The following is a 26,093-nucleotide window of genomic DNA, read 5'->3' on the forward strand; positions in this document are numbered from 1 at the left end:
TGCCTTAGGTGATAAGCCTTGCTTTCCCCCAGGCTCCAGGGCTTCGGTCCCCAGCTCTGTTGTCTCACACACTGCACAGTGTTAGAATTATCTGTCTGTGTATCTGTCCCCTCACTAGACTGTAAGGTCCTTGAGGGCAGGAACTGAAAGACACTGATCTTTGAATCTCAATGCCTGGCTTGGAGCCTAACAGACAACGAATGCAGGAAGGGATGGCTCCTGACAGCCTTTTCCCCACGCCAAAGCAGCGCCTACAAGGCATGATGGCTGGGCCTGCACCTGCTCCCACCAAAACCAGCCAAGACCAAAGAGGGAAGGAGCAGAGGGAAAAAGGAGGCACCCTGCACCGATGGTCCCTGCTTACCTGCTACCCGGTGGGCCACCAGCCCCTCCAGGTTCAGTGGCTCCTCCTCCGGAGTTCTGGATGGGTCTGAAGCCGCCTCCTTCGGTGGGAGCTGAGGCTGAGCGGTGAGGCCAGGGAGCGAGGCCGGGGGCTGCTGAGGCCCTGGAGGACCCTGGGCAGTTGGAAAGAAGGCAGACGAGGAAGACGAGGAGGCTGGGCTCTTTGGACGGAAACTCTGGTTGGGCCCAGCTGGACACGGCTGATAATCATAAGGTGAGTAGGGTCTGCCAGGAGGGACGGACTCTAGAGAGGCCCGTGGGGCTGGCTCAGGGGTTCCCAAGGAATGCCCACTGGGGATGTAGCCAGATCTGGACTGCGTCAGTGGATGAGACTGGCAGGAGGAGCCAGAGAAGGGCTGGGAGGAGAGCGGGGAAGCCCCCGGCCAGGCCCCCGGGACGCTCTGGGATTTGTGCAGGGGGGCGGCAGCCGCGGCTGGCTCCAGATCCAGCATCAGCATGTCGAGGGTTTCGATGGACTGCTCAATTTCCTGCTGGGAGGCCGCCCTCGGGAACTCCGGGAGGCCAGGCGTGGGGGTCTCTGCCAATGGCTGGGGGCTGGGCCTGCTGAGCCCGAGACTCTCCAAGTGGGCCCTTTCCTGCTGGCGAGGAGGTGGGCGAGGCTGCTGCAGCGGCGGCGGCTGCTGCTGCTGCTGCTGCTGCTGCTGCTGCCAGGAACTCAGGCCCCTCTGCACAGCCTCCCGGCTGCTTCCCCCTCGGGCTGGAGCTGGGGGCAGCTGGGGCTCAGCTTCTGGAAAGGACTGAGAGCGGAACATACCGCTGGGGTCATGGCCATAGGGAGAGGTGGTCATTGGCTGAGACCAGGCTGGGTGGGGCCCCTCTCGCTGGTAGCCAGCTAAACCCTCCTGTGTGGAGTAGGAGGGCCGCATGGGGGCCGTGTGGCCAGCGTGGGCTGGCACTGCCCGGCTGGCAGACTCATAGGGGTAGCCCCCACCATTGACCATAGGTTCCACAGGGTAGGGCTTGTCCAGGCCGTTGGTGAGTGAGGACATAGCCTCTGGGTAGCCCCCCTCACTGGTGTTGGTGACCCCGTCCAGGGAGGACAGTGTGCCCATGCTGCCCACGCTGTGCCCATCCTGGTTGGGCAGCTCATCGTCCAGGATGTCTGTCTCCCGCTCAGATGCCAAGGCCCCGCCGTTGACATGAACCTGGGCTGGGACGACGTGGCGGCCAGAAGAGGGTGCAGCAGGGCGCCCCGCCGGGCGGGACCGGAGATGCTGGGCGTGGTACATGGCGCCTTGCTTCTCCCGCTCCAAGCCGAAGCCGCTGAGCAGGCGGTCCAGCTCACGCTTCTCCTCGGGACTCAGGGCAGCAGGGGCACCGGAGGGGCCGGGGCCAGGCTCATCGGTCTTGTCTGTCTTGGTGGAGGCTGTGGAGTTGCCCGAGTCACTGCTCACGGACAGGGTGTGCTCCACGTGGTTGGGGGTGGCCGACAGGGCCGGCCGCGTGGCGTTGACGGCCCCGGTGCTGCCGTGCAGCGAGTCCTTCTTCTTCACCTTGGCATATAGACTCCCGTCCAGCGGCCCCTGGGTGTGTCCCACCACCTCTGCAAGAGAGAGCAGAGGGCAGACAACAGAGTACAGACGTCAGTGCGAGGCACAGACATTTGACGTCTTCTACTCTCTGAGGAAGGGAGCCAAGGGCTTCCATTCCCTAGATCCTAAAACCTCCTTTCAGCACCCCAAGGTCAGGGAAAGGTAAAAGGACGAGAGGACCCTCTCCTAGGCTTCTGGGCAGAGCCCTCTCCAAGACCCAGCTCAGGGCCGGGCAGTGGAGCCTGAGATTGGGCGGGGGGGGTCCTGGGAGCAAGACGCCCCAGTCCACAGCCTGGCTCTGTCATTTCACCAGCGCCCCAAGGACCGGGAAGTGCTGGGCCAAGATGGGGCTCAATAAAGCCAGCAGGCCCTGTGTGGAGGGGATGCACTGTCCCTCTGAATGCTGGGGCCCATGGGGCTCTGGGAAGGGGGTTCAGGGACCGGGGGAAGCATCTTAGGGACGAGAACGCAGAACTAGAGGTTTTCATGAGAGAGCGGTGTCCCCGGTGTCATTCTGTCTGCAGACAGCTCTTGGGACCCCGTGAGCAATACTTTCTCTGAAAGGAAAAAGTGAGCGCTCGGTGGCTCAGGGCCAAAGGGCTGACTCAGGAACGGAGAATCTCCCCCGCCCAGAGGAACTCAGTGATTTCACACCCAGTACAGTCAGCAGCCCAGCTTCCAGCCCCGACACACACACGCGCACATGCACACACGCACACTCGCATCTCCGCTCACTCCAAGGTGGGCCCCTGATTGGCGAGAAGAGAGAGCACCCCCTCCAACACAGCATCAATTCCAGCCCAGACACCAACGGTCGCACACACACACTCACACACAGAAAGCCAGACACAAAGACAGCCAGAGACACACACGCCAACCAGAAATCACCCAAATCGGATACCCAGACACACGCACGCACGGGGCACACCAAGGAAGCGCCCCAGCAGAAGTATGGGTGTGGATACGAACATACAAACACCCATCACAACCCCCCACATGCCGGGGAACGCCTGCCACGTGCCAAACGCTTGCCAGGCACTTCACACATACGTGACCTCCCATCCCGTGGGCAGCCTGCCACGCCTGTTTTACAGACGGACGAACAGAGGTCTGAGAGGTGGAACCATCTCTTTGTAGACACAGTACCTGGTAAAGCTGGCATTTAAAATCGGAACAAATTTAAAACAAAACTAAATTAAAATCAAAATTAATTTAAAATCAGAACTAAAGCGGAATTTCAAAGACCATACAACTTTTACTATTCTACACTCTCTCATATCACGCACACACAAACACACACATTAAGTTGAATAAACACAAAATAGGCAGCAATACCCCAAAATAAAGTTAAAGCCACAGACATTTCAGAAAATACAAGCTCCTTCCGTGCCCGAGGATCAGCCCTCGGGCCAGAAGTGGCAACCTCTAAAAATAAACACTCACACAGAAGCCCATGGCCAAGAACAAGTGATCAGACAACCACAAAACAGGAACATCCTGATCAACACACACACACAGACCACAGGCCAACCAGAGGACGTCACCCGAGAGCCAGCACAGAGATGCTCAACAAAGCGCATCGGCCACACACCCCCTGGGGGCAGAAGCTCTGCCCGTTCACTGAACGCTCCAGAACCATGTCTCTGCCCCCTGTTTCCCCTGGAGTTTGGGACCTCAGCCAGCAGCAGGCCTCAAGTGACAATGGGCCACTGTGGCCGCAGCCCGGGGCTCACAGGGATGAGGCTGGTCTGAACTGGAAAGAGGTCTTGGCTGAGATGGGTCTGGATCTCAAACAGCCTGCCCCTTGTGCCAAGACCCCTAAAGGCTGCTGAGATGCAGTGGCAGACATGCCTGCCTCTCCCTGCTGGCCTGTCACGGTCCCTAGAGGGTCACGCTGTCGGAAGAGAGAGGCTGCCATGTGCCTCCAAAGAACCGGGCTCCTTGCTACACAGAAAAGAAGAGAGCTCAGCTGGCTGTTTCCAGAGGGAAAAAGAACAGTCATGTGTTGCATAACGACGTTTCAGTCAACGCTATTTCGGACCACATATACAACAGTGGTCCCATAAGATCGGCAGCACAGAACCTGGGTGTGCAGTAGGCTGTGCCATCTAGGTGGGTGCAAGTGCACTCTGTCATGTTTGCACAATGGCGAACTCACCAGATTTCTCAGAACACACCCCTGTCATTAAGCGACACACAACTGTGCTGAAGACAGGAGCGCTCATCCACTAAGATTTCTGGGGGTGGTTCCTGCGAGGATGGGCCCCTCAGACCAGCTGGTGAAGTCTGAAGAGCTGTCCTGCCTTCTCACTGTGCCTGGAGAACCACTGGTCCTGGAGAAAGCAGGCCCTTTCTGTGGCCCTGGGTGCACTCCGCAGCCCATGGCGTGGGATGCCGGAGCGTCCCTCCTGGGCCAGGGACCTCCTCCATCCCCAGACTCCCCAATCTCTCACGTCCATGCCCACATGGTCTGGAAGCAGGGGAACAGCAAAGCAAAGGATGGTGTCCAGTGGCCTCCCCATTTACACCAGACAGAAGGCAACGAGAACACTGGGTGCAAACTAGTGCCAATCTGAGTGTTCTTTCCTTCCAGGAAAAAGTAGACCCACTCCAGCATCTCACTAGGTTCCTTTTTTTTTTTTTTTTTTTTTAAGGTTTTACCTTTTTCCTTTTTCTCCCCAAAGCCCCCCAGTACATAGTTGTATATTCTTCGTTGTGGCGTGTGGGACACTGCCTCAGCGTGGTTTGATGAGCAGTGCCATGTCCGCGCCCAGGATTACAAACCAACGAAACACTGGGCCACCTGCAGCAGAGCGCACGAACTTATCATTCAGCCACGGGGCCAGCCCCTCACTAGGGTTTTAAAAGAAGAGCTTTTGGCAAGGGAGCTAAGAAAGCATCCCCCAAGGAACGGAGGGAGAATTCACACTGATTACCGCCACCTGATACCTTGGCCCTTCTGGCCGGGCCCCATGCTTCATTGATTTTGACAATGTCAATATTAAACGGATTCTGTCATGTAATTTACCCCCACATGGCCAACTGTTTGTAGCCACAACATTGGGAGCAATAACTGCCCGGCCACTAAGGCTTAGTAAGAAAATCAAAGAAGTGTAAATTGTTTAACCAAATCCTGTTTGCTAAATATAAATGGAAATGTCTACTGCTCAAAGAAGGAGCCAGTGGCTCCTGAGCACCCAGTGCTGGCTGCAGCCTCCAGGCTGTTCTGCATCCTCGGTGGCCATCTTCCTCTCCACGACAACGGGAGAAACGGGACACTCAGGCCCATCCCAGGTCTGTCCAGCCCCGGTGAGGGCTCTGCTGAAACCCCAGAGTACCGGCCTGACCTGAGGGGAACGCACCTCTGCTCCTCCCATGGGAGATGAAGGGAAGCGCCCCTACCCCCACACCGGCACACACGCTCACGCGTCATTCCCCTCTCCCCATCCGCCACAGCCACATTAGGAGCTATTACCAGGACCACAAGAAGCCGGAACACAGTGTCGGTTTCAATCTATTAAGGCAGGAAGGGCACAAGAGAGATGCCAGCAGAGCAAGGAGGAGGAGAGGGGCGTGGAGGGTGAGGGCAGAAGGCTTTCATCTTACGCTGAGAGCCACCAGATCCATCTCGAAGTCCCAGCAGCCTCTTTGGCACGGCCAGTTCAGATAAACCACCTCAGATGAGAAGGAGTTGGACGCCCAGTGGGAGAGGGGCAAGGGACAGAGGGAGGAACCTGCCTCACTGGGGCCTGATTGGGTGGGTGGTGGCCTGGTGAAAACAGAGTAGAAGGATAAACTGCAGGGACACCATAAGTTACAGGCAGCCCAGGGTGACAAGCCCCCAGGCCCCAAGCCCAGGCCAGCCTGGACATCCTGTCTCGTGGCCCGTCTCTCTGCCTAATTCCCTAGGAAAACTGAGAAGCCCACAGTCTCTTCAAGGTCCCACTTGCTTTGTCTGCATCTGTCTCCCCGCTCTTTCCAGCCGCGGCTCCAAGCCCTGGACTCCACCCTTGACACTGAGCTCGGTTGCACCAAGGGGCCCTTATTCCACGGCGGCCGTAATCCAGATGTGCGAGTCATGCTTTTGGAAAGCTCTGAGGAAAATCCCCAGCTGACTTGGACATGGACCTACTCCCTGGGGCTCCCTCCAGGAAGCCACAGAGGTGTGAGTGGTGCATGAAGTCCAGCACAGGCCAGGACGCAGGAAAGGAAAGCCGTGCCCATCCCATCCTCTTAAAAAAGAACGAGAGACAGAAACATGGGACGCTGCGGTGATGTGGGCTTAGGGCCATTGTTTTCTGATCTGATGTTCCTAAGAACCTCCTCTGGGGATGGTTACAAAGGCAGACTCGGGGGTCCTCCCCTCAAGAACTCTCACACATAGGTCTGGGGTGGGGCCAAGCACCGGCATTTTAAGCAGCTCTCCAGGGATTCTGGCCAACACACACAGGTGGATAACTCCTGGAGAAGCCCTGACCCAGGGGGTCGGCATTTTCTAAGATTAAGGGCGCCCGCTTCTCCAACTAATGTCAACTGCGGAGATCTCACTTATTTAGGTATCAGGACAGGCGGCCCAATCACGAAGAACGACAGGTGCCAGCCTGGTTGACTGCAAGAAAGTGACTCCTTGAGAGACCCGCTCCGTCCAACGGCGGGTCTGTTCTAAACAGTGAATGATTTATTAAGGTTTTCAGGATGGGGCCCTTCACGCTAAAAAGTCCTTTGGGTCCACGTCCAGCGGAGTAACAATTCATTAAAATACATTACCCGGGGCAGTGATGATCAACCAACATGGAAGAGGATCAATGCACAGCCAATAGGAAGAGGCACCGTGCCCGCCCGCATACGGCAGTGTGGGGGCAGAGCGGGACCCCGACAGCCGGAATCTCAGCTCCTTAAACTCGGGAATGGGGCATCAAAGGTCATGTGTGTCTGGGAGGTAGGTGGGCTTCGACAAGAACTGAGGCTTAGCCAAGAGGCAGCCAGGAGAGCAAGTTTCTGGACGTGTTAACCCTTGAGCCACGGACTATCCCCCAGCCACGTGGGGAGGCAAGGGTTGGAGCTAGGGCTGGGGCTATGGAGCAGGAGCCAGAGGGTGGGGTTGGGCACCAGGGAGGCCACAGGGATGTGGTTCTAGAGAGGAGACAGAGGGGAAGCGTCCCCTCCCGATCCACCCCTGCACCAAACATATCCATCACTGAGAAGGATGGTCCCCGTCTTAATGGCCAACTCAGCTCGCGTCAACCACTTAAGGACGACGTAGGCCCTGGCCTCCGAGCCTTTCGGGGAAGCTCTAATGCTTCCTTGCAGGCTTGCTGAGTGACAGGATTCAGGAGCTAAGTACCATGAGCTGAGCCTGGCACACCCACCACTCTGCATTCTCCTCTCTCCAGGGCAACAGCTCCCATCGCCCACAGAGTGAAGCCCAAACGCCTGCTGGACACGCTGGGCCTTTTATCCTCGGGTCCCTGCCTGCCTTCGGAAGCCTCATCGTCACTGTCCTCAACACTCCCAACCCCCTACTCCACTCTTACTACTTATATGCTCCTTCCTACACTGTGCCTTGCATATTCTGTTCCTTCTCCTGAAAGGCCCTTCCTTACCTGCCCCGGCAACTCCCAACCTCCCTGGCCGACCTCCTCCTCCTCCCTCAGGCTCCGTTTGAACCTCCCTGGGAAGTCTCCCTGGACACGCCCCTTTCTGACAGTCCTCCAGACTCAGAGAAACCTCCTCCCAGGTCCTGCTGCCCTGCGTGGACACCTTCTGTGACACCCATTGCCCACTGGACAGTCGTCACTGATGCCACGTCTGTCTTCCCCACTAAGCTGAGTGCTCCTCGAGGAACGGCCTCTGTCTCTCTCTCTCTGGGTGCCTGGCTCCCAGACAGCAGCTTTCACAACAACCACGTGAACCGTGCCTCCTGGGGTCTGACCCGCATAGCTACACAGCATAGCCCCACAGAGCACGGCGCCCGGCATTCCGGAAACGCTTGCTGCACCATAGCCAAGAGCCCAGAAAGCTCCATAGTGTTGTCAGCCACGGAAACAGTCTTCTTCCCCTGACACCCAGAGCAGTGAAAACTCAAGGGTTCAAGGTGGACCCAAACTTCTCCCAAAGGGAAGAGAAGAAAGAGGCTCTGCAGAGAAAACATCACAAGAGAGGGGATCTCTACATGGTCGGGAGCTCTGCTGGGCACAGTGGAGGTCCCTGGAAACCAGTTGAGGCACAGCTCACCCCGTGGTGCCCCCACAAGACTCCCAGCCACATCCCACCCAGCAGACACGAACTTTCTTAGGCCAAAGACCCCTTGGGGCATCTGATGAAAGCCTAGACTCATTTCCTAAAAAAACGCACAAACATACACTTTGCACATAATATCAGGGAGCTGATGGTCACCCCAAAGTCCATCTATGGACGCACACATCTAAGAGTTCGGCTGCTGCTCCTGGGGAACCCCCTCTGTCACCCGGGACTTCTCCGAGGAAGGCCAGTCTCCATCAAGAAAATGGGAGAACACCCAGAAGAGAAACCCTTCCAGCTGGAGGAGCGTGCGAAGGGGCTCAGCCCAGAGCCACCACTGGGTCTTAACCTTCCCAGGGGTGGTGAGCGCGAGGCAAGGATGAGGATGGAGGGGCCATGGAGGACCTCAGCCCCATGGTTCAAGCATGACCTGGGGTCCCCATGAGACACCTAGCAACGGTGGCAGGCACCTCCTGTGGCCCAGTCTGCGACAGCCCCAGCCTCCACCCACGCCATCCTCCCACCTCACAGCCAGCCGAGGATGAGGCAGCCCTCTGTGCATCACAGCTTGCAGAGAGTTCTGGAATTTCTCTAGGGTAAGGGACTTCCTCAGAGGCTTGGAAGATCAGCAGAATTAGGCATTGAAAAGAAGTCCCCGAGTCTCTGAAGGGGACCCACACAGAGGAGACAGCCTTTGAGATGGCAAAGAGGGCAAGTGACAGGTATAGCCCAAGGGACTTAGGCGCCCAATGGGAGACGTCTGCTGTTCACAGTGGGAGATGTCCGCTGATGCCACACTGACAGGCACGGGGCCTCGGGCCAGGGGCAGGTGAGTCCAGGTGTGGCAAAGAGACACCTGTCTTTCTTCCTGTTTAATAGCACTCAGGGGACCCACCACATTTCAGAGAGTAGACAGAAGAGAACAAGGTCCTTCCCAGGGCTGCTGTCAGTCTTTTCACAGACACTCTGTCCTCTGTACAAGTGACCTCACCAGGGTCACCCACGCACCTGTCCCCATGGACCCGGGGAGGGCGGGTGCCAAGCGCCCCACCCCCAGCCACCTGCGCCATTCCACCAAGACCAAGAAAGAAAGAGCGAGGCACAGGCCCAATGTCCACATGGAACCTGGTCTGAATGTCGGCCTGTGGGCCTTGGAGAGACTCAGCACACCCGTCGCAGTGGCCACAGAGGCCCCTCCCAGCATCCTGCGCTCCTATGCCCTGGCTCGGGGCCCTCAGAGGCAGCAGGACTGAGCTCTGAGAGGGTCCAGGAAGTCGGCAGAGCCAAGAGAGCTGCTTAAAAGCCATGGGGTTGTTAGAGCTGAAGCGGCTGAGGGGACCACTTAATCCCCTACCCACCCATCATTTTACAGGAGGACAGCCAAGCTCAGCAGGCTCAGGGGACCCCCGAGGTCACCCAGCACAGAGGTGCAAATGGCTTCCTCTTCCCAGCTCCAAGTGGCCCGTTCTTCCCCCAAACGGCGCTTCAAGGTGAAGATGGCCAAAGAGCCTGGGGATGGGGCCCTCCAACTACGGCTGCAGACCAGGAATGCCACGATTTAACAAACAGGCTTCAGTCAAGTGATGCCCACGGATGTGTCCCCACGCCCTCCTCAGGAAGGAGCCGCTGCCCTTTCCACAGATACTATCTTGCCTGAATTCCTCCAGAGAGAAGGAATGGGGGCAGAGAATCTGATGGTGACCTTTATTTCAGACCCAAGGGACCAGGGCCCGGAGGGTGAGTGACCTGCCCAGGTCACACAACAGTCCATGCCTGTGGGGCAGCCGCAGACTTGCAGGGCCAGCCTCCTGACTCCAGCCTGGCCTTCAGCTCCCACACCAGGCACTCGACCCAGAGCCTGGCACTCCCACCCCCGCCCTCGGCCTATCCGGGCACAGACCTCACAGGCACATTCGGGACGGTAAAAATAGCTTGCAAGCCCACAACAGGCCAAGTCCTTCTCTGCCAGGCCGGGGTACCCGCCTGGACATGCCGAGATCCCTGGCCAGGGGGACAGTCAAGCCGCCAAGAGCGCTGACGAAGTTGGGAGAAGGCCATGAAGGGGAGCCCGCAGGAGGCCGGCAGGGGAATGGTCAGCACTGGGGGTGCCACCAGGTTCAGACCACAGAATGGGGGGCTGTCTTGAATAGACATCCCACTGGGAGTGTGTCGGGGGCTATCCATGTCTTCACGACATTCCCTCTGCCCCCTCCCCCATTCTCATCCATCAGGAACCATCACCCCAAAAGAGTGAGGCCGGCTCAGACACTCTGTCCACCACCAGCTCAGCCACTGAGGCGGCGGCTCTTACAGGTCCCAGGGCGGCAAGTCCAGGAGGGAGGCAGCCAGGGCCCAGGTCCGCCACATCCACTTCCAAAGGCAGCGCAGCCAGCCACAGCCCCGCACAGCCACACGCCCTTCCCGGGTCTGGGTCCACCACGGCAGATGCAGCCCCCCGGCACAGGAGCCCCCCAACCCTCTCCCCAGGTCCAGCAGAGAGCCACACAAGGACACACGCAGGAGAAACAGCTGCCCAGCACACACTTACCCTCTGGACGGAGAGGGAGTGCGGGGAGGGGAAAGAACCACTGATTCAATGTCTGCTCCTCGTGCCTCAAGTTTCAAACAATTCCTCCATGGCTGCAGCTCCCAGCACTGTCTGTGTCCTGCTCGGGCTCCCTCGGACTGTCAGGGGTGGGAGGAGCGAGAGCCGCCTGCCCGCCCATATACACACACACCCCTCCCTCCCTCCCTCCCTCTCTCCTGCTCGCTCTCTCCCCCTCTCGGCTCCCTCTGCCTCACTCCGGTTTGTAGGAAGCCAGTGGGATAAGACTCTGTCTGTAATTTCAGCCAGCTGGGTCCCCAGGGCTTCACTTATCATCCTGTAGCTATGCAGCTCTTGAATGACATCACAGTGGCTTCCCAAGACCTCCGCATGGAGCGAGGGGAAGCGGCCGGCCCAGCCCAGCCCCAGCCCCAGCTCGACCCAGTCCCAGCCCAGCTCAGTCCCAGCACAGCGACAGCCCCCGCCCGCCGGGCCAGTCCCAGCACGGCACAGCCTCAGCTCAGCCCCAGGCCCACCCTGTGTACCCAGAGGACAAGTGGGAAGAGAGCGCCCAGGAGCGAGGCGGCGGGGATGCGAGGGAGAGAGAGGGAAGCGCAGAGTTCCGATGGGGGCACTGGATTTATTTCCCCAAATTTTTCCACATTTTTTTTCCATTCTCAGCAAATGAAAGGCAGAACAGATGACAACAATTTTCCAGCTGCTGAACAATAAGGTGGAAATCTTTTTTCCCCTCTCTCCCCCTCCTTCCCCTCCATGGGGCAGAGTCTAGAGGCCAGGATACTTCCTTGGCTTATAAAAGGCAAAAAAAAAACCAAAGTCCCTGTGCTTCCCAGAGGGGGCCATGGGGCCTGAACAGAGGGACTGGGGTGTCAGCCGGCAGGCCTCTGAGAGGGCGACAGGAGCCCCGAAGTGAGATCCTCAGTGCAAAGCTTTGGATGTTGGCCCACAAACCTGGACAGTTTTTGAGGCCTGACTTTGCAAAGGCCGGTGGGCGTGCGGCCCAGATATTGACCCACCAGGCCACCCGAGATGCCTCCAGTTTAGTGGCTACCGGTATTCAGTTCTTTCTCATCGGTGAAAACCATGAATGGCAGAGAGAGAACTTTTTGGAGTGTCAGTGGTTCCACTCTCAGCCCAACCACCCAGGGCTGAGTGGCCGGCTCAGCCAGAAACCACTCGAGCTGCCCAGAAGTGCCCACCATCATCCTGGTGTCCCCTAGAAAGCGCCAGGAGTCCCTGCCCTGGGCCCAGACCTGTCCCACCCAGGTCTGCACTGCAGCTCTGGAGGGGCGAGGCAGGTCACCCACAGGCCACATACTTTACCCTCCTCCCAGCAGAACCTCACCCCTGGCGCCTCCCCACTGCCAGCATCCCTCTCTGGGGCTTCCTTCTGAGAGTAAAGAAGAAAAATAAGAGGAAGAACAAAAATGGTACCCAGTGCCCTGCTCGCTGGCCCCTGTCCTAGCCTAACTGCATTCTCACTGATGAGGGGGGAGGCCCCAGCCCAGTGACAAAGACTTCACAGAAACCCTAAGGACAGGGAGCGGAGAAGAGGGGCTCCATGCCTCCAGCTCCAAAGGAGGACTTCCAACTTGCCCAGCGCAGGACCACAATTTGGACGAACTACTGTAATTATCCTTTCCCACCTCCATGGAAACTTCTAGAACCAACCAACAAACTCCAGCTCTTAAAAGGGTTGACGTCACCCAGTCCACCACTTTTCCCTACCCCATTCCCCCCAATAGTGTCACCCTAGATTTTATTTGCATACAACCTTCATGTTGATCTGCACATCTGAATCCCACCTATGTTATTATTTTGCAAATTTCTAAAATAAACAATTTAGGTTCAACTAGGTCTAAGCATCAATATCCACGATACCACGGATTTGGTGTGTACCAGATACTTTTTCTCTAACACGCGTGAAAATAAATACACCTGAAATCATTTCCTACATAATCGCCAGTCTGGCCCACGTACCACACTGGAAAACACCATCATCCAACCGGCCCTAGAGGCAGCAACCCCATCTGGGGTTCTCTGCTCCCAGCAGGGACTGGCTACACCAGAAGACCCCAGGGAGTTTTATAAAAACCTCGATCCCCTGGACCCACCCCAGACCTCCAGAGGCCGGACTGTCAGGGGCGGGGCCCAGGAACGTGAGTTGCACATCCCTTCCCAGCTGACCGTGCCGGCAGCCAGGTGCGGCAGAAACGGGGCCTGGCTGTCCTTAATTATTCTCAGTTATGAGGATCTCCCTACCTCCCCAAAAGCCCAGTTCGTCTTTAGATGCCCATAACACATGGGTTCTGGCACCCTGTCTCTTCCAGTAACTGGCCATCTGGTCCCCATGGGGTGGCTCTGATGAACCGAGTCTCTGCCATGTGAGAACGAACGTGGTGTGCGGGACCTCCTGAGTCCCTCCCTTAACAGCCCCCCCGGGGGGTCCCTGGGCATCCATGCTAACCCTTCCCTCGGCTTCCCTTCACCACTGAGCATTGAAGCAAGGGACCCACAAACAACCACGTGGGCTCTCTGACCTACGAGGAGCACCACAGGCCTATCACCTCCCACTCTCTGGAAACCACACCTTTGAGAATGCAGCCTAAGGTTATACCCAGCCGTTCTCTCTCCTTTTACGGCAGCACCTGCCAAGAATACGGCAGCTAAGAACATGGGTGTAGGGATCAAGCAGACACTGGTTTGAATCCAGACGCTACCACTTACCAGCTCAGTGCAACCCTAGGCCAATTACGTAATTTTTCCGAGTGTCAGTTTCTTCCTCTGTAAAATGGGTATATTAATATCTCTATCTCAGAAGGCATTGCAAAGACCAATGCCACCCGGACAGCACTGAGCACAGAGCACAGCACACAGAAGGTGCTGGAAAGGAGGCAGCATGTGCACACCACCAGCACTGCAACGTCCTCCTCCTCCTCGTCCTTCCCTGACCTGGCCGCACCCTGACGGCACCTCTGCGACCCCAGCTCACCGGCCCGGGTGTGGCACACCCAGTGCTTAAGCTTCAAGACATATCGTTTGACCTGCCCTTTCTCTGCTCAGAAATCATTACATCAAATAGTCCAGCAAAGAGAAGAGCCTCGTGAAAGAGCTCGGATTCTGAGGTTGTTCAGTTAGCCATTCCTGAGACCCTCCTAGCGCTGGGGACATCACTGCCAACAGGTGCCCGAAAACGCCACTGCCCCTCCCATCTGCAGAGAAGGCTGCAGCAGCAAGGACCACGATGAGGGAAGCGTGGGCAAGACGTCAGCGGCCTTCGCACAGATAGGAAGGACTTCCTGGGGCAGGGGGCAGGGGGCAGGGGGCAAGGGGTGGCAGATACGCTTCGAAAAAGGATACACTCAGTTTTACCATACTTTCTACTTGAAAAAAAGATAATTTTTTTTTCCTTAAAACAAACTGCAGAAAATAGCTGGGGCAAAAATCTTTCCGGATAAGGGATGAATTAAGCTAAGCTTGAAGGGTGAAAGTATCGTTCCGTCTTCAGAGGCAGCTGGGTGTCCCCTGCCCCCTGAGACAGCCCCAAGCAAGGTAGTTTCATGAAACACTAGATCCAGAGGTAGGGACACGGACCTGGTGCGCTTCTGGAGCCCCTCAGATGCCCAGGATTCGTTGAGACCCCAGATTGGCCGTGTGAGGCCCAGCCGTGGGCAGCCAGCACAGGCCACTCCCCAGAGAACATCTTGAATTCATCGGCCCAACACACCCACCCCGATTCGGTCCGTCAGACTGAGGGAGGGGAGGAGGCCCCCACCGTCACAGATGGTCAGTGCTGGGGCAGAGGCCACCACCCAGGGCCCCCGACCCCCAGAAGAAGGCCCTCTCGCTGTCAGATCTGGGGCAGACACCATAAGGGGGATGCTCAGAAGAGCAGTGGCAACCCCATCACGTAAGCACCTCAGATATCTCCAGGTCTAACTGCACAAAGAAAGTGGAATCACTGGGGGTGAGTCTACAGCCGAGACTCCCACATGCAGGTCACTCGAACGCTCCATCCCCTCCGGGACGTCCTTCAGGCCAGCAGACCCCCAGCTGGGAGCCCGGCCAGGTGAGGGCATCTCAGTCACATGGAGGGATTCTCCACGGAGGATGGGAGGCCAGCCTCCCTGGGTCCCCTCCTTCGGCCCCCTTCCTGCCAGGTTCTTTCTTTTGCTTGGCAAGTGCGGAAGCATCTTTCCAGACCTGGCTTTTTGCTCTTTCTCTTAAGGAACAAAATGGCCGAGCGTTTTGGTTTCCAAGCAGCCCAATCGTAGAACAGAAGCAGGAAGCAGAAAAGAGCGTGCCCAGTGAAGGGCAGCCTCACGCCGTGCAACAGGGAGAAGTCAAGTCCCAGAGACAAGGGGCCGAGAGGACAGCCATATTAGTGGTCCTCCCCAGGGCGAGGGGCCCCCCAGGGAACATGTGGCAAGGCCTGGAAACATTTGGGGTTGTCACGTTAGAGGAAATGCTGCCAGCATCTAGTGGGTAGAGATGCTGCTCAACAGCCTATGACGCACAGGCCAGCCCCACAACAGGCAGGGACCCGCTCCGAACACCAACAGGGCCACAGCCGAGGAGCCCTGGGCCAGACCGAGGGCACAGGGAGTCTGGGGGGTGGGAGGCAGAGCTTGGGATGATGACTCAGAGTCCCGGATCCCAGTCCCAGCTGAGCCACCAACTCGCTTCTTGACCTTGGGCAAGTCACTTCCTTTCCCTGGGCCTCAGTTTCCAAAGCGGTAAAATGAGCGAGAAGAACCAGATGAGCTTTGAACTCTAAAACATCCGGCTCTAAGCAGAACCCCAGGGTGTCCAAGTGTCAGGATGTCAAAGGTCAGTGGGAGAGGGAGGAGCTCGGGAGAAGCCGGCTGCCAGGCTGCGTGGGCACTGTGGGTGCCACGGAAACTCGTTGGCCTCCAAGGGACCCCCTCCCTGCCTTCCCGCCAGTGTGCAGGGCTACAGGGCAGGGCAGGCTCAGGGCACTCGCGCATGGCCACCGCCCCCAGGGCCCCCAGGGCCTCCACACGCTACCCCCCAGAAGGCAGCCCGGGGCCAGGCTCAGCAGCAAGTTCCCTGAGAGCAGGGCATGAGCCGAGCACCAGAGGATTGCCCAGGAAGCAACCGCCACCTCCCAGGCAGACATCTGAGATGGACCAGGGGCGGGTACACCCACTCACCTCCCTGCCGCCTCACCCCCCTCATACACCTCCCTGGGCATGGACACCATCTGTGGCAGTCCTCACCCAGGAAGGAGGAGGGGGTGGTGGGAGAGGGGCCCGGGGGCTCAGGGAGCCAGGAAGAAGGAGCGAGCACAGAGAATAGGGCGGGCAGGTTGTGAAGGAAGCGCCTGCCGTTTAACGCACATTCTCCCGTCTGCTTCCTGTCAAGGGAGACGTCATCGTGCCCACCTTCCTGATCAAGAGACTGAGGCTCAGAGGCTGTGGCTTACTCAAGATCCCACTGCCAGTCTGACTCTGACGCTCAGGTCCTCTCTGCTTCCCGGGAGGAAACAGGAACAAAGAAGGAGGCGGGGGCCAGGGGTGAGAGCCTGGAGGATCCAACAGGAAGAAGGGGTGCAGAGTGACGATCATTGCAACCTGCCCAAACCCGCCATCCAGGGAGCGCTGTCCCCTCCAAGGTGGCCCCCCCGGGGAATTTTATGCATTTATCCTAATAAGGCTTCCAGGGCTCGAAGCATGTCTGGAAACTCAGAACTGGTTCACAGTTCACACACATGAACCCATCTCTGCACTTAGGGTCGATCCCCATTCTTAACCCAAAACGGGTCCATTAAGCACCACACAGAAGTCCTGGTCGCCAAACTGGCCGTGCAGTTTTACATTTTGGCTGCATCACTGCCCGGGAGTGTGCGGTGGGTGGAGGGCTAACGGCTCTGTGCACGAGCAGGCGTGGGGACGGGTACGGGTGGAGGATCAGGGTGGGCTCCGCTTCCTGTCCCAAATGGGTCCCTCTGTGCGTGAGGGAAGGAGGCTCATGGAGGCCTCCCGTGGGGGTCTCCAGGGCAGGTGTGGGCAAGCTCACACACGGGGGCAGGCGTGGGCCAGGAGCAGGAAGTCCCTGCTGCAGAGGGACAAGCCGGAAGGGACTCCTGCTCCACAGAAGCTGCAACACCACAGGGCACAGGCTCGGACAGGAGACGGGAGCCAAGGCACCAGCCCCGGGCTTCTTTCCATGCTTATGTCACGTGAAGAGCGCCTGCCTCATTCTGGAAGGTTCTCACGCAGCATACAGACCAGGGGGGAAGGGAGGCAGGAAGGAAGAAGGAAAGATCTGAGAAGCTTTGAGCTTTCATATCAAAATCTGATCTCACTTCTCACTGCCCCTGGAGAAGGAGGAGAATAAACACCAAGGATCACTTGGCTGCGAACAATTTTTTTAAAGCAATCAAAGCAAGGCAAGAGGGAAGTCTCTGACAAGCGCCCGGCCACTGACGGGCCGGGAGGGTGTGAAGGGCACGACGGATGCCAGAGAGAGGGGCAGGCAGAAGCTCCTGGCCCGTCCCCTACAGCTCTGGGCTGCTTCCCAGAACAAGGCAGCGCCCGTCCGCGGCACTGACACAGCGCCCGGGGGGTCGGAGGGCCCGAGAGCCATCCAGCAGCTCTGCCATCCGGGACCCTGCGGGACAGCGCGTGGGTGCAAATGACACACAGCAAAGAGAGGGACGGGCAGGAGGAAAGGGAGTGTGGGATTAGACTCCCGAGCCCCGTCTGCACACAGCACCTTGTCGGGGCCTTGTCAGAGATTTCTAGAAGGTGCCTTGTTCTCCCATGTACATGCATCACGGTCACACACCCCATCTAAACAGAGGTGTGGGAAGGATTCTCCTCAACCTCAAGAAAACCCAGTCCTGCCTCCAGCTCCCCTTTCTCATACCTCTCGAAGGCAGGACAGTTCTCCTGGATGTCAGCCCTCCATCTCTCCTGCTGCAACTAAAACCCACTCTCTCCAACTCTGCCTTCAAATGCCTAACTGGCCAATAGAGAGACCTAGAGAAAGTGTTTCTGGCAGCAACAGCAGTAAACTGAGAGACAAGGGGCCAGAGTACTAAGGACTGAGCCTAGATGGGCCTCAGTTTACACCTCTGTGCAATGGGAGAGTACAACTAGCTGAGCCCTGGACTCCAGCCAGCTCTTGATGCACAAGGATCCAACTCAGAAGACGCTCAGCCAGGCAGTGTCCGGATCCCAGAGCCCGTGGACTCTGTGGGCCTGATTCTCCACTCCTGCCTGGTCCTGCCTGGAGCGCCCCAGGCTCCGAGCTCGTCCAAGGTTATTTGTGCAGCAGCCGCAGAGCCCCTGGGGGCTAGGACAGAACAGGGACTTACAGGAAGTCTGGAAATACAGGCGGGCTGCAGAGGCTCCGAGGGCCGCGCAGGGCAGTAAACAGGCTCATTTATTTTCATCAGCGAAATGCCGAAACCCAATCTCCGAAGCAAGCTGACCCGGCAGACGGCAGCGGGAGCTCCTGCCTGGAGCAGAATTAACTAGATCGCAGCCTCCCAGGTGTCACCATGGGAGGGGACAGAGGGCGAGGCCAGGCTGGTCAGCTCAGCCAATGTGGCTCCAGTTCCCTGGGGCGGGCCTCTTCCCACCCTGCGGTGGCCTGCAAGGGTCTCCAGGAGGCAGACGCAGCAGTGGGCAGAGCTAGGCAGGCAGGCTTTCCATTTTAACTCGGACCCTTATCCTCAGGGTCTCAAACCCCAGGCTGCGGGGTCCACATGCCCCCTTGCATGGGGCAGAGAGGCAGGGCTCCTCAGACTCCTGACCTCATGGAGCCAGGGTGAGGGACGGTGGGCATCAGAATCCCAGCTCTACATCCACCTGGCGGTGTAAACATGGGTAGGTTACTTAGCCTCTCTGTGCCTGTTTCCTTATCTGTGAAAGAGGAACAAGAATACTCAGCTCACAGGAGTCATGAGGCTTAAAGGAAATAACAGGCATCTAATAGTATGTCACACAGGGAGGGTGTATACAGAGGGAGAGGTCGCCTTTCCTCTGGGCCCCTAACCAAGCTGCTGGCTGGGAGTGTCAATTAATACAACCTTCACGGAGGCAACTTGGCACTATCAAAATTATTGTGCACATATTCTCCCACCCAGCAACTCCACTTCTGGAAATCCATCCTAGAGATAGACTCGTCCAGATGAAAACGGTGGACAGACAAGGTTATCCACTGCAGCATTTCTGAAAACAGCAAAAGATTGGCAACAACCTGAATGTTCCTGTTACGTAAATGCAGTGAAATAAAACACAGTACATGTGTATGGTGGGACATTATGCAGCTGAAAAAAATGAGATGGCTCCTTACATGCTCTTACAGGAAGATCTCCACAATATGTTATTAGACGAAAAAGCTCGGGGTCTGAGCCAAATCCTCACAGGGACTACCAGATCCTAAGCGATCAGGTCCCTGTTAGCTCTCACCCCATCTCCTATTACAACCTCCACTGCAGTCACACTGGCCCCTTTGCTGCTTCCCAAACATTTCAAGTGGGCTCCTGCCTCAGGACCTTTGCATGTGCTGTTTGCTCTGCCTGCAATGCTCTTCCTCAGATGTTTGCTTGGCTGACTCCCTTACCTCCTTCAATTCTTTGCTCATCTGTCCCCTTCTCAGTGAAGCCTAGGCTGACCAACTTTTTAAAAAATCTCACTACTCCACTCCACCCTCCGCCAATCTCCCTTACTCTGCTCTATGTTTTTCCAGGGTATTTACTGCCTTCTAACACGCTCTCTCATTCACTTCTTACGCCTGTAATGTTTTTATCTGTCTCCTTCCACTAACATATAATCACGACAAGGAAAGGATGCTGTTTGTTCACTGTTACGCTCTCAGCATGGAGAACAGTGACTGGCACATGGGAGGCACTCCATAAATACATGCTGAATGAATTCGTGAATGTGACCGACAACAGTCCATGTGCCACAGAACGCAAATGGTTTTTCTTTTTTCTTCTTCAGTAGAGCAGATTCAAGGTTGCACCTGTACTCATGTCGTCCTTACTCTCCTGCATCCTGATATGTTTTCTCAAATGGAGGAGAAAGCACAGCTCCCTGTCCAGGAGTCACCACACCCACAGCCTGGCTGTCACCGACGGCCGGCGCCAGGGAGGCAGGACCCCTGGACCTTAAGACCCTGGGAGATCGGCCTGCTCTGCCCCTGACGATCTGGGCACCTCGGCAAACCCCCAGCCCTGAGCAGAGGGAGCAGCTCACACTGGGGATGGAGCCTGGCACTGGGATGATGCCAGGAAAAGGGCCAGACACACACCTGCTCAGCGCGGCAGGAGAACACTGGCCGCCAGCCGGGGGCCCAGGTTCAAAGTTCAGGTCAGCACCTGGAGGATGAAAGGGAGCTGACTGACACTCGGGGAAGCATTTGATAAAGCAGTGCCCGGGTCGGGGAGCAGCAGCAGTGACAGCTCACGTTACCGATGGCTCACGGTGGACAGGTAGAGCCAAGCACCCACAGATGACCTCATGCAAGCCGCAGCCCCACAGGAGAGGTCCGATCCTGCCCATTTCACAAGAGAGACTGAGGCTTGGAAAGGCTACGCCACTTGCCCAAGGTCAAGAGGAGGCAAGAGACAGGGCGGGCTCGACCCTAGGCAGCCCGAGTCCCGAGCCCACGCTCTCAGCCACCACGGCGCCTCCACGGCCTCCCAAGGATGTGGGTTCTGTCCTGTCTCAGGCCACCCTAAGACACTGTCCCTCTTAACCTCCGTGGAGACTGCCCCGTCCTGAGGGTGTGAGCTCCGTGACCTGAGCAGGATTTTAGCAGGTCTCCTGCCAGGGAGAGGGGCACAGAGAAGAAAGAGAGAGAGTCACAGGGATGAATCACCCATGGCAGCTGGGAGGAGAACCATGGAAGGAGGAAGGACTGAGCCTTCTCCGGATCCCAGATCCGTTCAAACCTTTTCCCATAAATGGCCTCAGAACTGTCCACTGGACAGGAAGCAGGGACTGGGCGAGCGGACCAGGAGGGAGGGGCTCTGTGTCCCGTGGAAGCACACCGGCCGGCAGGCAGGAGGAATGGCTAGACACAGAGGAGCTGCGAGGAGGATGCTGCCTCTGAGGGCTGACGGAGGGATGGGCCGAAAGCCCGCACACTTGGTGAACGGGTTAACCTTTGCCAAAGAGCAAACCAGCCTCAGCTCGCACCTGCGAGCCAGGCCGGGCCGACTGGCACAGCCTCTCAAGGCAGGGAGGAGCGCCCGGGGCCCAAAAAGGTCCAGCAAGGAATAATCCGGAATAATCCAGAAAGACAACCCTCACCACCAAGGGCTGGATGCTGGGGGCTGAAGCGGGAGGCCAGAGGACGTGCAGTCTGAGGGGAAGGAGGTCCATCCTGGGAACCACACATGCCCACAGAGCTGGGGCAGGTGGACCTGCCGCCTTGGGCTGGAAGTCTGCACGGGCGAGGGGAGGAGAAGCACCAGCCAGCGGCCTCACTCCCTTGAGCGCGGTCACCCCACCACCGCTAACGGGCAACCAGTCCGGGCTCCAGGGCCTCATCCACCACAGGGTTCCAGGTATCATCTTTTCTCTTAGTCCACTGGTTCACTCTCCTCTCCTGGACCCCGCGTATGTGGCTCCGGGCACTCCCTCACCCGTACGCCGCCTTCTCCAGCATTCCCCCCACAGCCACACCCCAACACAGGGGGCCAGCCGTCCCCATCTGGCGGCTTCTCTCTCCCTCTGCTTTCTAGACCCGGAGAGACGTCGTGATGCCGCCTTCAGATCTGGAAAGCAATTCTGCTTTCAATGCCCTCTACCATCCCAGGCGGGGTACAAATGCAGCCCGTGGCAAAGCCAGCCCCCTCTGACCACCCCCCCAACCCCAGAAGCTTCTCCCCTGAGGAGCCGCGGCCCTTAGCCGAGACCTTCTCCAGGTGGCTGTGGGGGGCGGTGGATGGTGCACTTGTGGATCTCGCTGCACCCCCTCCCCGGCCCCACTGCAGGCAACTCCAGGGCACAGTGAGGGCCAGCTCGGTGCCCCCCACCTCATGGGTGATCTGTAAGTCTTTCGGGAAAGAAAGGAGAGAGGGAAGGAAGGGAGAGAGGGGATGAAGGGTCAAAAGCAGCCTTGGTTGGGTAAGAAAAAATTCTTGATTGCTGAGAGCTTGAATTTCTTCTCTTGGACGTGGTTAGGGTCGGTATCTGGGGTCTTGCCGGGTTTAGCTAACTGGCACTTGTCCACGGGTCCAGCAGGAGAGGAGAGAGCGAACGGGGCTGTTCTGCTCTTCCCTCCCTGGAGCCTGACATTCGAGCACAGAACGAGGGCAGACGTGCCACGCAGGCCGCTGGCCAAGAGCTCCGCGTCCCCTCTGAGGACGGCTCCGGCCTCCCACCTCCCCGATGGCAGAGATTACGGAGGACCAAAGGCACATTCACGCGGGAGGGTGTCGGCTTACTGAATGTTCCATGGGCAGACACCACTCCCCAGGCCTGCCAGCTGCCTGGCAGAGCAGGGCCAGCTGGAGGTCCGAGGGCACTGGGACAAGCCCCGCCCCACCCTGCCTTGCCTGATGAGGAACAGCGCTGAGCAGGTGGCCGGGAGATGCTGGGTCAGTGGTGTCATCTTCTCTACCCACAAGGTCAAGCTGACCTTGCATGTGAATTCTCCACACTGATTGTTCCAGGAGGTCAGGAGAGGACTCCCCTCTTGGGGGAGACAAAGGTCCCCAGATCCTCCTCAAGAAGCCATGCCATGCTGCCCCTGTCACCATTCCTACGCAGATCACCCCACACAGAGACCATCTCTACTGTTCCTCAGCATCTCTGCCCAGGGGAGCCAAGAAGTCAAGGACCCAGCCTCACTGCCACAGCTGGGCCCCCCTCTCACAGTCGGGAAGTTCTCCCAGGGAGCTCACTCAAACCCCTCCTGCTGTAGTCTGCACCCTTTGTCCTATATGATGTGACAGAACAGGGACAGAAGCTGAAGCTTCCAGTAGCAGCTTTGAACTTCTCCCTTCCTGCCCTCGCCGGCCCCACCTTGATGCAACCAGAAGGGCTGCCCTCCACGGCAGCCAGGTCAGGATTTCCCAACGAAAGTCAGTTTGGCACTGAATCCCAGGTTCTCAGCACCCACGCTTAGAAAATCGCCCCCTGAAGCCCTCTGCTCAGAGACAAGGGCAGATGCACCACTCTAGGACCCCTGGGCCTCTGCATGAATTATTTGGGACCGCCTGCAATCTTGCGCTCACCTCTCCTACCGGTTCCCCTCACATCGTACCCAACAGTGCAGAAAGCAAGAATGTCAGACCTGGGAGACTGTCAGGGGCACACATCCACCATGGTGCACAGGCGCCGTCCCAGGGGAGCCCGGGGGCTGTGTTCCACACTGCCTAACCGCCTCGCTCCCAGCCCAGAGGGTTGCCCTCTGCCACCCTCCCTCATCCTGCCTGGCCCTGGAGACGAAGGGACACAGGGCTGTGTGGGTGGCTGAGCAGCGGGAGGCAGAACTCGTGGGCTCTGTGCTGCCTGCCCCCCAGGGACCTGAAACCCGGCCTCCGTCTCTGTGCAGCGGCTTTCCGGGCCAGGCCAGGCACCAGTTTTGGGGCTGGAAAGAGCTCAGACCAAGCAGCCTGAAGTGCTCCAGGCCACAGCTGAAGGATCTTTTAGATGGAGAAGGTAAAGTGACAGAAGCAGTGGGGACCCCTGACTCCAGCTCCGACCCCCCAAACTGGAGTCCTGCCCCCGTTTACTCAGGATATTATCTTGGACAAGGCTCTGACCGCCCTGTTATGGCCTCAGTTTCCTCATCTATGAAATGGGGACAGCAGTTGTAACCAGACATTAATATGGACGTATTTGGGTCTCCACTGCGACAGGGGCCCCAGGAAAGTGAATGCCACATTCCAGAAGTCAGGCAGGAGGTCACCACACAGGGCTGGTAGAAAAGATGGCCAACGTCAAGAAAGTGAAGAGACAACCCACAGAATGGGAGAAAATATTTACAAATCGTGTATCTGTTAAGGAACCTATTTCCAGAATATGTAAGGAGCTCTTATAACTCAGTAATAAAACGCAAAAAACCTGATATAAAAAATGTGCAAAGGACGTAAATAGACATTTCTCTAAAAAAGGATATATAATAGCCAATTAGCACCTGAAAAGATGTTCAACATCATCAGTTCTTAGGGAAATGCAAATCAAAATGACAGTGAGATGCTTCATGCCCACTAGGATGGCTGGAACCCCAAAGACACATCACAACAGTGTTGGCGAGGCCGTGGAGAAACTGGAACCTCACACATCGGCTGGGAGGAGCGTAAGAGAGTGCAGCCGCTTTGGAAATCAGCCTGGTACGTCCCCAAAAGAGCTCAAACGGAGTTATGGTGTGACCCAGCAACTGCACCCCTAGGTGTCTACTCAAGCAAAGTGAAAAGATGTGTACGTCAGCGTCCATAGCAGCGCTCTTGATAACATCCCAAATGTGGACACAACGCACGTATTCATCAACTCATGTCTCTATAAACAAATACGGTCTGGCCATACAGTGGAATGTTATTCAGCAATAAAAATGAACACAGTACAGACACAGGGATGAGCCCTGAAAACATTTTGCTAAGTAGAAGGCAGCCACCCAAAGCCACACACTGTATGACTCCCTCTGCATGAAATATCCAGAAGAGACAAGTCTATGGAGACAGAAAGCCAATGCAGGCTGGGGGGGAGGTGGGGGGCAGGGCCGAGATGGGGGGGTGACGGCTAATGATGTGGGGTGATGAAAACGCTCTAAAATTCCATCGTGGTGACTGTGTATGACCCTAAACACACTAAACCCACCGAATTGTACACTTTAAACAGGTGAAGTTATGGCGTTAAATTATGTCACTGTAACATTATCTGTTAAATTTTTATATATGTCAACATTAAATAATATTAGCTGTTAAATTTTTAAACTACTTTTAAATATATAGAAACATATATAACATTAGCTCTTATGTTAGCTGTTACATATATATACATAACATTGGCTGTTTAGTTTTTTAAAGAGAGCGGGCGCTGTGCACGGCCCCCCACATCAGGGGAGTGCACCGCTGCTGGAGACTCTGAGAGAATCCTGGAGAGATGCTGTGGGGCTGCAGCGCCACCTGCTAGGGGCTCCCCCTCCTCTCCGTGAGTCTGCTGGAGCACGGAGAACATGAGGGACGGGGCCCGGCTCAGGCCTGGAAGTCTGAAGGGTGAGAGGCCGGTCGGGGAACAGAGAGAGGGGCTGCCTCAGCCACCTCCATCCCAGGCTTTGCTGAGGCCAAGAGCGTGTAAGGGCCACCGTGGACCGAGGGGAGAGCGTGCCGGCTGGGGCTGCCCAGACCCTATCCAAGGGGGCCCCCTGGAGGGCTGAGCCAACCTCCGCAGCAGGAGGCTGAGGGAGCGAGTGAAGGATACCTGGGCCGAGGAAGGGACGTAAGCATCTGACGGAGGTGCAGTCACCCACCTGAAGGAGACAATGAGTGAGAGATTTATGGGGGCTGGGGTGGGGGGGGGGTCTCCAAAACACCCACGAAAGAGCTGCAGGAGAGAAAACAGTTGGCATTCGATGCCTCCAGAATCTTCCACCGGCAAAGAGCTCAGAAATCGTATCACCAGTGCCTGTCTCACACAGCGCCAGGGTGCCGGGCAGGCCAGAAGGCTCAGGGCCTTCCCCCCTTTCCTCTCTTCCCACAGTCAGGAAAACAGAGAGCAAACCTACCCAACCCCCATCTTCCTCCCACACACACAGCCGGCGGCCAGGCAGGAGCTGACAAGGGGGAAGACGTAACTGATAAAGGACCAAGGTCCCCGGCTCGGGAGCCCTGATCACCGACTGAGGGTCCTCTGTTACTGGGAGTGACTAGAAAAGGCACAGGCCTCGCCCTCATGTCGCTCGGGGCAGGGGAAGCAGAGGACAGACTTAAAGGGCGGGTAGATAAAATCAAGTGGCCCTCTGACCACAGCCCACAAGTTCTGCTTGTAGTTCTAACAATAGTTACAAACTACAATAATAGTTACAAAACAGTAGCCACCTAGGCATTTGGGGAGCACCCGGCCCAGGGTAGGCAGACAAGGCCAGTTATCACCTAGCCATCGTCATTGTCAGCCTCATTTCGTTGTGAGGGGTTAGGGTTTTAGACCTGGAAGTCCCCTTGGGAAACCATCCTCCTCAATTCACTGATAACGGAAACCGAGAGCCAGAGAGGGAAAGTAACTTTTCCAAGGTCACAGCAAGTCGGTCTCAAAGGTAAGTCTCCTGCCTCCTGAGAGTGGAGGCCCCAGAACAGAGCCAGCTGTAGACAGCAGAGCAGAGGGGCCAGGGACCTGAGGGCGTTTTCT

At 57.2% G+C, this 26,093-nt stretch overlaps 1 protein-coding gene across 44 annotated transcripts in view; it reads right to left on the bottom strand.

The window, feature by feature from the left end:
* The window catches only part of TNS1 (tensin 1), a 206,661-nt gene that overhangs the window by 43,546 nt on the left and 137,022 nt on the right, over positions 1-26,093 (bottom strand). For all 44 annotated transcript variants that reach the window (XR_011439835.1, XM_070270468.1, XM_070270454.1 and 41 more), the window contains one exon: positions 365-1,966. Coding sequence is in view for 43 of the 44 variants with exons in the window: in XM_070270468.1 (XP_070126569.1) it covers positions 365-1,966 (1,602 nt within the window). In the remaining variant the exon portion in view is untranslated. The remainder of the gene's footprint in view (positions 1-364; positions 1,967-26,093) is intronic.

The sequence above is a fragment of the Equus caballus genome, chromosome 6 (genome assembly GCF_041296265.1).
Source record: "Equus caballus isolate H_3958 breed thoroughbred chromosome 6, TB-T2T, whole genome shotgun sequence".
NCBI lineage: Eukaryota > Metazoa > Chordata > Mammalia > Perissodactyla > Equidae > Equus > Equus caballus.